The sequence below is a fragment of the Oxyura jamaicensis genome, chromosome 7 (genome assembly GCF_011077185.1).
Source record: "Oxyura jamaicensis isolate SHBP4307 breed ruddy duck chromosome 7, BPBGC_Ojam_1.0, whole genome shotgun sequence".
Classification (NCBI taxonomy): Eukaryota; Metazoa; Chordata; class Aves; order Anseriformes; family Anatidae; genus Oxyura; species Oxyura jamaicensis.
This window is the reverse complement of record NC_048899.1, coordinates 12,374,543-12,387,360: the sequence shown is the minus strand read 5'-3', so window position 1 is coordinate 12,387,360 and position 12,818 is coordinate 12,374,543. Positions and strand designations below refer to the sequence as shown.

Genomic DNA, 12,818 nt, shown 5'->3' with positions numbered 1-12,818 from the left:
ACTAACTAGAGGATAGAGAAACACATACCTTGTTTTTCCTTTTTCTCTCTAAAATAAAATGCAGAAGTTCCTGGTCCTCCTCAAAATGTAGAAGTTACTGATGTGAACAGGTTTGGTGCTACACTTACCTGGGAAGTACCTGAGCATGATGGAGGAACTCCAATTACTGGCTACATTATTGAACTGCGTAACAGAGCTTCCATCAAATGGGAGCCAACTATGACCACTGGAGCTGATGAACTGTCAGCTATCCTGACTGACGTTGTGGAAAATGAAGAATATTTTTTCAGAGTAAGAGCTCAAAATATGGTTGGAGTTGGCAAACCAAGTCCTGCTACACGTGCGGTAAAAATTATGGACCCAATTGGTAAGTATGCAAGTTCTACTGTGATTGCATTACAAGTTAAGGACATTTTGGCTATTTAAATACGAAGTGTACAGGAATGTTCCCAAAAGCAATCAGAGAAATGGGTGCTGAAAATAATGGGTATAACTGAACTTCTCCTGACTTTAATATTTAAACATACAAAAGTATGTTACTTACTATTATTTGACACAATAAGAACTTCCAGTATTTTTGCTCTGAAATTAGAACTGAACCTCAATTAAAAAAAAAAAAAAAAAAAAAAAAAAAAAAAAAAAAAACCTCTGCATAGGCTAGCTGATATGCAGAGATACACTCCTCTACCAGTTGCCAACATTTGTTTCTCTCAAATTATTTACAGAGAGACCAAGTCCTCCCATTAACCTTGATCATTCAGATCAAACTAAAACATCAGTGCAGCTCACATGGGAACCTCCTCTCAAAGATGGTGGAAGCCCAATCTTAGGGTATATTATTGAAAGGCAGGAAGAAGGAACAGACAAATGGATCCGCTGTAACCCAAAGCTAGTACCAGCTCTTACTTTTAAGGTAAGATGTTTGATCCATCAACAAAGTACTCAAAATGTGTAGATCACCTTTAATATGAGTTACTAAATAATTATTTGTGCTTTTTAGGTAACTGGATTGAAACCAGGATCCCGTTATTACTACAGAGTCTCAGCAGAAAATGCAGCTGGTGTGTCTGACCCAGCTGAGGCTATTGGGCCATTAACTGCAGATGATACTTTTGGTAAGCCATATGCTATGTATCAAAGATATTTTATCAGAAAAGATGCACAATGAAAGTGTGTCATGTGGCTAAGATACATATCTTTCACCATCAGTGGTGCCAACTAGCAAAAAGAGCCTTAGACCTTTGACATTCTGAGTTATGTCTCCTTCATTTCCTCTTGAAGGAGGAAAAGGCAGAGAAGACTCAAAAAAAAAAAAAGAAAAAAAAAAGACTATAAACACTGTAAAGTTTTTATATTTTTTATATTAAAAGATAGATTAATCTCCTGTCTAGTAATACTAAGATAGCTTATGATCTGACATATTTCTAAAAACAAAAACAAACAAAAATAACAACAACAACATTTATCTGGGTGAGTTAGAGAGTTAGAGAGTCATAAGCTACAGCTGCCTAGACAGCTGCAACCTGCTGGCAGAGATACAGTTGGAATAAGACTTTCAATACAGAAATCATTAGCCATATTCAGAATATCTGAAAATATTTAATGGAATCAATTTTTCACTTTTTCAGTTGGACCTACAATGGACCTAAGTGCATTTAAAGATGGACTGGAAGTTATTGTTCCAGAGCCAATCAAGATCCGTGTTCCTATCACTGGGTACCCTGTGCCAACTGCCACATGGTCTTTTGGTGATCAAGTCTTAGAAGAGGGTGATCGTGTAACAATAAAGACCACTGCCTCCTTTGCAGAACTTTTAATTACTCCAAGTGAACGTCCAGACAAGGGAATTTATACCTTAACATTGGAAAACCCTGTGTCATCTGTTTCAGGAGAAATTAATGTTAACGTTATTGGTAAGTGGATGGATACATATATTCCAACATTAACATTTTTAGATTAATAATGTGAAATCACACAACTTCCAGTAAACCAAGAATATTAAAACATAACTAAAAACTAGAAATCCATCCCATAAAAGCTTTTTTCTTCTTTTCAACATTCAGCTGTTTGTTGTTTCAGGAAGAATAGCTAAGTACAGTAAGTCTTTTGATGGGTAAATGAAATAGAGATGATCTGACAATTTCTGATTACAAACGAATTAATAAAATTTCTTTGATTTCTAGCTCGCCCAAGTGCACCAAGAGAACTTAAAGTTTTAGACATAATCAGGAACACGGTACAGCTGTCATGGGAACCTCCAGAAGATGATGGTGGAAGTCCAGTTACTGGCTATATCGTTGAAAAACGTGAAGTAAGCCGGAAAACATGGATCAAAGTAAGTTTTTTCTCACTTCTGTTTGCTATATTGTTTCCACATGTGCTACTGAATTTTGTCATACTTTTGTGATTGCTCATTGGAAATAAATTTTAGAAGCACAGTGGATTCTTTCTTCTCTTTAGGTTATGGATCAGGTCGTTGACCAAGAATTCACTGTTCCTGATCTCATCCAAGGAAAAGAATATTTATTTAGAGTTTCTGCATGCAATAAATGTGGCCCAGGAGAACCTGCATATATTGATGAACCTGTAAATATGTCAGCACCAGCAAGTGAGTCACCTTTTCCATATTGTTGGTGATTTTCTTGCTGACTGTCTCTAAAACATTGCTGATTTTCTTTATGATAAGATAGAAAAAAAATCTCCCTTACATGGTATCTTAGAAACCAATCTGTATTTAATTTTCAATAGCGGTGCCTGATCCACCAGAGAATGTTAAATGGAGAAATCCGACATCAAAAGGAATCTTCCTAACATGGGAACCTCCCAAATATGATGGTGGTGCCCGCATCAAGGGCTATCTGGTAGAAAAATCACAACGTGGCACAGATAAGTGGGAGACATGTGGGGAGCCTGTTATTGAAACAAAGTAAGTAAATTAACATTTTGTCCTATCACTATTTATCTGCAAGAGGCTGACCCCCAGCTCACCACAACTTCATGAGTTGTAGAGAGCAATAAGGTTTACCCCAAGCCTCCTCTCCTTCACACTAAACAACCCCAGTTCCTTCAGCTGCTCCTCATAAGATTTGTGTTCCAGGCCCTTCAACAGCTTCAGAGCTCTTCTCTGGACACACTCCAAGGGCCTTGATGTCTTTCTTGTAATAAGGGGCCCAAAACACAGTACTTGAGGTGCTGCCTCACCAAAGCTGAGTACAGGGAGACAACCACCTCCCTCATCCTGCTGGCCACACTGCTTCCAATACAAGCTAGGATGCCATTGGCCTTCTTGGCCAGCTGGGCACACTGCTGGATCATGTTCAGGCAAGCATTCACGGTGGAAATTAGAAGAAATTTCTTCTCAGAAAGAGTGGTTAGTCACTGGAACAGATTGCCCAGGGAGGTGGTGGAGTCACCGTCACTGGGGTGTTTAAAGAAAGACTGGATGTGGTACTCAGGGACATAGTTTAGTGTGTAATATTGTTGGTAGGCAGACATTTGTACTAGATAGTCTTGGAGGTCTTTTCCAACCTTAAGGGTTCTATGATTCTATGATATCCCTTAGAGTAACTGTATCATCTGCAACGCTTTAAATATTTGTTTGTTGTTGTTTTAAACAACCAGAATGGAAGTAACAAAACTGAAGGAAGGAGAGTGGTATGCATATCGGGTTAAGGCTTTGAACAGAATAGGAGCTAGCAAGCCAAGCAAGCCAACAGATGATATTCAGGCCATTGATGCAAAAGGTAATTACATATATCACTGAATTACAATAGACACTTTATTTTTACCTTTATCATTTTATTATGTGATATATGGTTTCTATAACAATGGCTTACTTTTCTCCTAAATCAGAGGCTCCAGAAATTTTCTTAGATGTGAAACTGCTAGCTGGACTCACTGTGAAAGCTGGAACTAAAATTGAGCTGCCAGCTAAAGTAACTGGAAAGCCAGAGCCCCAGATTACTTGGACAAAGGCTGACAAAATTCTAAGACCTGATGACAGAATCACCATTGAAACCAAACCTAATCATTCTACAGTCACTATTACAGACAGCAAAAGGAGTGACAGTGGAACCTATATTATAGAAGCTGTAAATTCCAGTGGACGTGCTACTGCTGTTGTTGAAGTTAATGTTCTCGGTATGCCTGTATTTTATATTGTTTATAAAAACCATCAGTAACATACTGAGGTATGCAAGCAGAAGATTAATATTTGCATCTTGTCCGCTACAGATAAACCTGGTCCACCAGCTGCATTTGATGTATCAGAAATCACAAATGAATCCTGCCTTCTAACATGGAATCCTCCCCGAGATGATGGGGGTTCTAAAATTACAAACTACGTCCTTGAGAAAAGAGCTACGGACAGTGAAATATGGCATAAGTTGTCATCAACTATCAAGGACACAAAATTCAGAGCTACAAATTTAACTCCTCATAAAGAATATGTTTTCCGAGTCAGTGCTGAGAACATGTATGGTATCGGGGAGCCAGCACAGTGTAGCCCCATCATTGCAAAATATTCATTTGGTTAGTGAATTAAATGAATATTTAATTTTGACAATATTTTAACAGAAATAAAAACACTTGTGATGGTTTTGATTCTGTTGTTTTTAATTTGTTAATTTATACAGACCCACCAGGCCCTCCAACAGGTCTCAAGCCTGTAGAGGTCACTAAAGATTCAGTGACCCTAACGTGGAACGAACCAGATGAAGATGGTGGCAGTCCCATAACTGGCTACTGGGTTGAACGATATGATCCTGAACAGGATAAATGGATAAAATGCAACAAAATGCCAGTGAAAGATACAACATTCAAGTAAGATATAGTCACTTTAGACTGAAATAGGTAACAGAGACATATAAATGTAAAAGTAGCCTTTTAAACAATTCTTACATTGTGCTTGATTTTTTTTCCTTGCTTCAGTAAGCTGAGATCCAACTAACATCCGGTGACATACTTCATTTCATACTTAGTTTTAAAAAGAATGTCTTTACATAAGACTGAATCATTCTTTTCTCTCTCTTTTTTTTTTTTTTAACTGTTATGCTTAATGACTTCTGTGCTTTGTGATTACTTGTAAGACATTCTAAAATCTCAGACATAACTACCTAATGCATCGGCTTGCTAATATCCCTTTCTTTTTTCCTCCTGAAACATATTAACAATCATGCAACAAGCAGAAATGCAAGATGGCTCTCAACACATTGATTTCTTAATCACAGCACACCATTTTACTGTTGGCATTTTACCTATTCTGAATGTTCACCATTTCATATAACATCATTAACAGTTATCTGGGTAGTCTCAGATTGTCAAAGAAAATTATAATATGAAGAGTATGGAGGATAATGTTTTAGGCAAGAGTTAATGTGTCGATTTTGCTTAATCAAATTTATTTTTTATTTCCAGAGTTAAAGGTCTTACAAATAAGAAGAAATATAAGTTCCGTGTCTTGGCAGAGAATCTTGCAGGACCTGGAAAACCAAGCAAGGAAACAGAGCCAATCTTAGTGAAAGACCCAATTGGTATAATAAACACATTTTTTTTACTGATTTAATTTAACAATATATAAATATGTATGTTTGTTTTCAATCATGTAATTAACATTGGGCTCCTGCCTAGATCCACCATGGCCCCCTGGAAAGCCAACAGTGAAAGATGTTGGCAAGACATCATTATTCCTGAACTGGACAAAGCCAGAACACGATGGAGGGGCAAAGATCGAATCTTATGTCATTGAACTATTAAAGACTGGAACAGACGAGTGGGTGAGAGTGGCTGAAGGTGTTCCCACAACTGAACACTTCCTCAAAGGGCTTATGGAGAAACAAGAATACTCATTCCGTGTAAGAGCTGTGAACAAGGCTGGAGAGAGTGAGCCCAGTGAACCCAGTGACCCTGTGCTGTGCAAAGAGAGGCTGTGTAAGTACTGTTTCAGAATGTGTTGCTACTGCAATTATGCTCTCACTTTATTTTGAAAAAGCCCTATGTCTGCCTACCTGTGTAGGTACCAAGTGAGCTCTTCCAAGCTTATGAAATACTAAAATGTACCCTACTTAATCTAGGAAAATACAAAGTTTTTATAGTTTCATTATTATTCTGTGTCTTCCAAGATCTTTTTTTCTGGGCAATATATCAACCTTTTCCTTGTATTGATATTTTACAGATCCTCCTTCACCACCTCGGTGGCTTGAGGTTATTAATATTACTAAAAACACAGCGGATCTTAAATGGACAGTACCAGAAAAAGATGGGGGTTCTCCAATTACCAACTACATTGTCGAAAAGAGAGACGTAAGGAGAAAAGGCTGGCAGACAGTTGATACAACAGTAAAAGATACCAAGTATACAGTGAGCCCACTGACTGAAGGCTCACTGTATGTTTTCCGTGTGGCTGCTGAAAATGCCATTGGTCAAAGTGACTATTGTGAAATTGAAGATTCAGTTCTAGCTAAAGATACTTTCAGTAAGTATGAGATTTGCTAGCCGACTGGTCAGTAAAACAGCTCACTTGTCATGGGTTTCTCTTCTTTTCATGTGTGTATGTTTTTTTTCTTTAGCAACCCCTGGGCCTCCATATGCTCTTACAATAGTTGAAGTGACAAAAGGTCATGTTGATTTAAAATGGGAACCACCTAAGAATGATGGCGGCAGACCAATTCAAAGGTAAGCTCATTTTATGTTTCTGTAGTGTTTCCTGTATATGATTTATTATTTTTTATATAAATGAAGATATTTCTGTCAAAATTTTTAAATTCTAAATGGACACATTTTATATGAAAAAGAAGTGAATTTATGTTTAAAAAAAAAAAAAAAAAGAAGCTAAAAAGAAGCTATATGGTTACAGCAATTAAGAGTTTAAAGTGGAAATTATACATATAGTTATGACCTAATGTGCATAAACAATGAATGTGTCTGAACATCATCAAAAGAGCATCTAATAAAATCAGATGAAATTGAATTGTAAACAAAATCAAACTTTAACGCAGCTGTAGTCTCCATCTCTAGCTGGATCTCTAGCCACTTGGCCCCATCTACCAAATAATATTGTTACATTTTCCTTTTGCCTGAGTTTCTCATTCAAACTATATACACTCAGCTAGTGCAAAGCCTCGTTGTTTTATGTTTATTCTCCTTGCTAATTTTTTCAAGCAGATATTTTTCCTCCTTTGGGTTTCTTCCAGCTTCTTCTTTTCTGTGACTTCTCAAATACCTGAGCTTTGAAATTTATCTTGAATGCTATTTATATTTTTCTCTTCATATTTTCACATTTTCTCTTCTTCCCAATCACAGCAAGCATATTCTAAACAAACTGACAACTACAGAGATCTGTCTGAAGCAACATAGATCACTCTATTTGCACTACTTTCCCATAGCCTGTCATAGACAAAATTTTGACAGCTGAAGAACTAATAGATAATATCTACAAATGTTTTCAGTGGAACTTATCCACTGATGACTGAACTAGTGAATATTTAAGTTTAGCATGGAGGCTCTTTTCTTCACTTCTGCAACTCTCCAAAACCTGAGAACACAGCAGAAGTTCAGTAATAGTCTCTCAAAATTGGCTCTGTCATTAATGTCAACGTCATTATATCCAAGACCTACTAGGGCAATCAGGAATATGTTGCTGTTATATGAAATAAAGCATACTGAGTCTGTCACCTGTGACTGTCTTTACTTTTCAATTGGCCACATCATTCCAGTCTCTCGCTATCTATTTTATTGAGCATGAAGTCCAATATGTTCATATTTCACATGCCTGATATTATTTACTCCTATTTATTCAGATATGTTATTGAAAAGAAAGAAAAACTGGCTACCCGCTGGGTAAAAGCTGGCAAGACATCTGGTCCAGATTGCAATTTCAGAGTGACTGATGTCATTGAAGGTACAGATGTACAGTTCCAGGTTCGTGCAGAAAATGAAGCTGGCTGTGGTCATCCCAGTGAACCAACTGACCTCATTCATATTGAAGATCCAACAAGTAAGTAGTGTTGTAATGTACAGTGTATGAGTGACGGAAACAGGGTGTCTATCTAGAACAAATATTCTGGGGGAAAAAATCAAACAATTCTTTTTGATTTCTGCAGGCCCTCCCTCACCTCCTCAGGATTTACATGTCACAGATGCAGGTCGAAAGCATATTTGCATTGCATGGAAACCACCAGAGAAGAATGGTGGAAGTCCTATTATTGGATACAATGTTGAGATGTGTGAAGCAGGAACAGAAAAATGGATGCGAATCAATTCTCGTCCAATAAAAGATCTAAAATGCAAAGTGGAGGAAGGTGTTGTTCCAGACAAAGAATATGTGCTGAGAGTCAGAGCGGTCAATGCTGTTGGAGCTAGTGAGCCATCAGACATCTCAGAAAAAGTTGTTACCAAAGACCCAGACTGTAAGAATAGATCTCCTTTTTCAAATCCGCATAACTGATAACTGAAAAAAGTCTTCACTGTTTGGCAACTTTCTAATAATATTATACTTACTTTTACAGGTAATCCAACAATTGATCTAAAAACTCATGACATTGTTGTTGTTAAAGGACAGAAATTAAGTATCCCTGTGCCCTTCAGAGCCGTTCCATCCCCAACTATAACATGGCACAAAGATGGCAAAGAGTTGAAAGCTGGTGACAGAACAACAATGAAGAGTGATTACACTTCTGCACTGCTTGAAGTCACAGACAGTGTTCATGCTGATGCTGGTGTTTATACAATCACATTGGAGAACAAGCTGGCATCAACAACTGGCTCAGTCAATGTCAAAGTCATAGGTAACTAGATTTCTTTCATTCTGTGAGAGACTTATCTCCACCTGAACCCACCAACTGATTGGAGAAAAGACTAGTAAAATCTCTTTTCCATGACGTAGAGGAATCACTTCAACTCAGATGCCATGTAAATTGAAGTAAATACCTTAATGTTACAAAATCCCACCAAAAAAACATCTTACCCCAAATTGTTATAACTGCTATTTAATGGGTACTGTGGCTGCTCAAAGTCCAATTACTATGAATATTCATCATATAAATATAAAAAAAAGCTTTTAAGAATTATGGTTTCCTCCACCTTAAGGAACATAAATTCATACATATGCTGTATGGCCAACATTTGTGGGTTTGGTCTGCTTTCTGCAGAGCAAATAAATGCAGCATAATTGTATTTTTGTAATAATACATATCCCATCTATTTAGTTAATTCTTGTATTAACTAATTTTATTATTTTTATTACAGGTCCACCTGGACAGTGTAAAGACATTAAGGCAAGCGAAGTAACTAAGAGTTCTTGCAAGGTAACCTGGGAACCTCCAGATTTTGATGGTGGTACTCCTATTCTGCATTATGTTCTGGAACGCAGAGAAGCTGGTCGTAGAACATATATCCCAGTTATGTCTGGTGAAAATAAACTTTCATGGCAAGTCAAAGATCTTATTCCAAACAGTGAATATTACTTCCGCGTTAAAGCTGTCAATAAAATTGGAGGAGGTGAATATCTTGAACTGAGAAACCCAATTATTGCAGAAGATCCAAAACGTACGTTTGCTACTAAGTAACCTTGCAAGTTGAATTTTAACTAAAATCTTCATGTTTGTTTTTGTTTTTTTTTTTCTCATATGATCCCTTTTTTGTTGCTATTCCACAGAGCCACCAGATCCTCCTGTTGACCTTGAAGTCCACAATCCAACATCAAAATCAGTAACGCTTACGTGGAAACCACCTTTGTTTGATGGTGGAAGCAAGATTATGGGCTATATAATAGAAAAGCTTGCTAAGGGCAAGGAGAGGTGGGAGAGATGCAATGAGTATTTAGTACCTCTGTTAACCTATACAGTGAAAGGCCTTGAGGAGGGGAAGGAATACCAGTTCCGTGTTCGTGCTGAGAATGCTGCTGGCATCAGTGAGCCTTCTCGTATTACTCCTTTTGTGAAAGCTGTGGATCCTATTGGTATGAATTGCTTTTTTGTTTTTTGTAAGTGCCATTCATCCTCAAACATGTGGGTAGATTCTACTCTCAATTTGTCTTTCTGTATTATTACAGAGGCTCCAAAAGTTTTCCTTGCTGCAAACCTGCAGTCTGGCCTTGAAGTGAAGAGAGGTGATGAGATCATACTTGAGGCACATATTTCAGGGTCCCCTTATCCATCTATCACTTGGCTGAGGAATGAAGAAGTTGTCAGACCAGAGGAAATCAAAAAGAGAGTAACAACATATACTAGAAAGAAGAAGGGTGAAGCTGAAGAAGAAGAACCTTTTCAGCTTTCACTGCCAGAACGTATGAGTATTGACAACCATAAAGAAGGAGAGTCTGTGCTATCAATTCGTGACTCCATCAGACCTGACCATGGCACATTTACAATTAAAGTGGAAAATGATCATGGTGTTGCAAAAGCCTCCTGTGAAGTCAATGTGTTAGGTGTGTAGTGAATGTGCTTGTAAACAGCTACTTGTTCAGAGAGTTGTGTGACAAGTGCACCAAATGAGTACTCGTCATTTTTCCTTACTTTACTAACAGATACTCCTGGACCTCCAATCAACTTTGTATTTGAAGATGTGAGGAAAAATTCTGTCATTTGCAAGTGGGAGCCTCCCCTTGATGATGGTGGAAGTGAAATCCTGAACTATGTACTGGAAAAGAAAGACAACACAAAAGCTGAAATGGGTTGGGTCACTGTCAGTTCTACACTCAGGCAGTGTAAATTACATGTAACAAAACTGATTGAAGGGAAGGAATATCTCTTCCGAGTATTTGCTGAAAATAGAGTTGGATCAGGGCCACCGTGTGTTTCAAAACCACTGACAGCGAAAGACCCTTTCTGTAAGTTTCCATTTTTAAATACAGTTTTTTCAGAAAACCACTGTAAATCTGTACAGGCTCTAGAAAATTCACCTTCATCCTTGTGAAAGTTTCCCAGAAGAAAATTGAGCAAAGTGATTATTGAACACCATGAAAAACCATTATTGAAATCCATGGAAATAAAGGGAAAAAGCACTCTAATTTCAGTAGTGAAGAAATAACAGTCACTGTCATAAAACTTCACATTTACAACACTTAACATCTGAACCTTGATATTCTGTGTTCCGTAGACTAATATTCTTACCAAAAGAGAGGACCAGTACAAGTCTGATGACTGATTGCAGTTAGGAATCAGTTACCATGAAAGACAGTAAAATAATTAAGAATTCCTTAAAATCAGTCATTTCTCATCTTTGTTCTATCTTAGCTGTGAATAAGACAGCAATGATGACAAAATTATAACCTTTTTTTTTTTTTTTTTTCAGCTCCACCAGATCCTCCTAATAAGCCTGATGTGGAAGATGTTACCAGCAACAGTATGTTGGTTAAATGGAATGAACCAAAAGACAATGGCAGCCCAATCATAGGATATTGGATTGAAAAACGTGAAATTAATAGCACTCACTGGGCTCGGGTCAACAGGAACCTTGTGAATGCTCTAGAAATTAAAGTTGAAGGACTGTTGGAAGGGTTAACCTATATCTTCAGAGTATGTGCTGAAAATGCAGCTGGCCCTGGTAAATTTAGTCCACCATCAGATCCAAAAACTGCACAGGACCCAATAAGTAAGTAGCTTAACAGGAGATGGTAGCAGACTGATGACAGAATAGGATTCATAAACTTTAACTTCAATTTACTTTTTTTTTTTTTTTTTTTTTTTTTTTATAGTGCCGCCTGGTCCACCCATTCCAAGGGTTGCTGATACAAGCTCAACTTCTATTGAGTTAGAATGGGAACCTCCTATGTATAATGGTGGTGGAGATATCACTGGTTACCATGTATACAAACAACTAATGGGAACAAAAGAGTGGTCATGCTGCACAGAGAAACCCATTAAGGTTCGACAGTATACTGTTAAAGAAGTCAGAGAAGGTGCAGACTATAAACTCCGTGTTACTGCACTTAATGCAGCTGGTGAAGGACCACCTGGTGAAACAGAACCTGTAACAGTTGCAGAACCTCAAGGTATTGCAATTATAATATTTTCAAGAAATGTCCAGCTCCTAAAGGTGTATATGAATCTCTGTTTTGAACTAGTGAATTAACTATTTCTCTCTCTTCTGCAGAACCTCCCACTGTTGAGCTGGATGTTTCTGTCAAAGCTGGCATTCAGATCATGGCTGGGCAAACTATTAGAATTCCTGCTACTGTGACAGGACGTCCTACTCCCACCATTGCATGGACTGTTGAGGAGGGTGAATTAGACAAAGATAGAGTTGTTATTGAAAATGTTGGCACAAAATCGGAGTTAACTATTAAGAACGCACTGAGAAAAGACCATGGAAGATACGTAATTACTGCTACCAACAGTAGTGGTTCCAAATCTGCAGGAACAAGAGTAGAAGTATTTGGTGAGAAAAATATTTTCTGAAATCAACTAAGCATTTATTTTGGTAAAATAATCTTTGCACTTTATCCTACTTGTTTGACTTTTATTTTCAGATGTTCCTGGGCCAGTCCTTGACCTAAAGCCAGTGGTCACAAACAGAAAGATGTGTTTGCTTAACTGGTCTGATCCTGAAGATGATGGAGGAAGTGATATCATAGGCTTTATTGTTGAACGGAAGGATGCCAAAATGCATACATGGAGACTAGCTATAGACACAGAAAGATCTAAATGCGATATTACAGGTCTAGTTGAAGGGCAGGAATATAAATTCCGTGTCAGTGCCAAGAACAAGTTTGGTACTGGTCCACCTGTTGAAATAGGACCCATTCTTGCAGTTGATCCATTAGGTAAGATAATTAATTATGTTTTTGTTGTTGTTTTTACATAATTTAAATCTCTAGGGAT

General features: G+C 37.6%; 1 protein-coding gene across 1 annotated transcript in view; it reads left to right on the top strand.

Annotated features, from left to right (window-relative positions):
- LOC118169716 (titin-like) overlaps window positions 1-12,818 on the top strand; it is a 241,538-nt gene that overhangs the window by 156,015 nt on the left and 72,705 nt on the right. Inside the window, exons 199-224 of the mRNA XM_035331227.1 lie at window positions 65-367; window positions 726-913; window positions 1,001-1,115; window positions 1,629-1,913; window positions 2,184-2,335; window positions 2,461-2,608; window positions 2,749-2,926; window positions 3,622-3,743; window positions 3,853-4,140; window positions 4,234-4,530; window positions 4,635-4,821; window positions 5,416-5,531; window positions 5,629-5,928; window positions 6,173-6,472; window positions 6,567-6,672; window positions 7,797-7,993; window positions 8,100-8,405; window positions 8,505-8,783; window positions 9,244-9,543; window positions 9,653-9,955; window positions 10,049-10,423; window positions 10,523-10,825; window positions 11,290-11,589; window positions 11,693-11,989; window positions 12,091-12,375; window positions 12,467-12,760. Coding sequence (XP_035187118.1) covers window positions 65-367; window positions 726-913; window positions 1,001-1,115; window positions 1,629-1,913; window positions 2,184-2,335; window positions 2,461-2,608; window positions 2,749-2,926; window positions 3,622-3,743; window positions 3,853-4,140; window positions 4,234-4,530; window positions 4,635-4,821; window positions 5,416-5,531; window positions 5,629-5,928; window positions 6,173-6,472; window positions 6,567-6,672; window positions 7,797-7,993; window positions 8,100-8,405; window positions 8,505-8,783; window positions 9,244-9,543; window positions 9,653-9,955; window positions 10,049-10,423; window positions 10,523-10,825; window positions 11,290-11,589; window positions 11,693-11,989; window positions 12,091-12,375; window positions 12,467-12,760 — 6,324 coding nt within the window. The remainder of the gene's footprint in view (window positions 1-64; window positions 368-725; window positions 914-1,000; window positions 1,116-1,628; window positions 1,914-2,183; window positions 2,336-2,460; window positions 2,609-2,748; window positions 2,927-3,621; window positions 3,744-3,852; window positions 4,141-4,233; window positions 4,531-4,634; window positions 4,822-5,415; window positions 5,532-5,628; window positions 5,929-6,172; window positions 6,473-6,566; window positions 6,673-7,796; window positions 7,994-8,099; window positions 8,406-8,504; window positions 8,784-9,243; window positions 9,544-9,652; window positions 9,956-10,048; window positions 10,424-10,522; window positions 10,826-11,289; window positions 11,590-11,692; window positions 11,990-12,090; window positions 12,376-12,466; window positions 12,761-12,818) is intronic.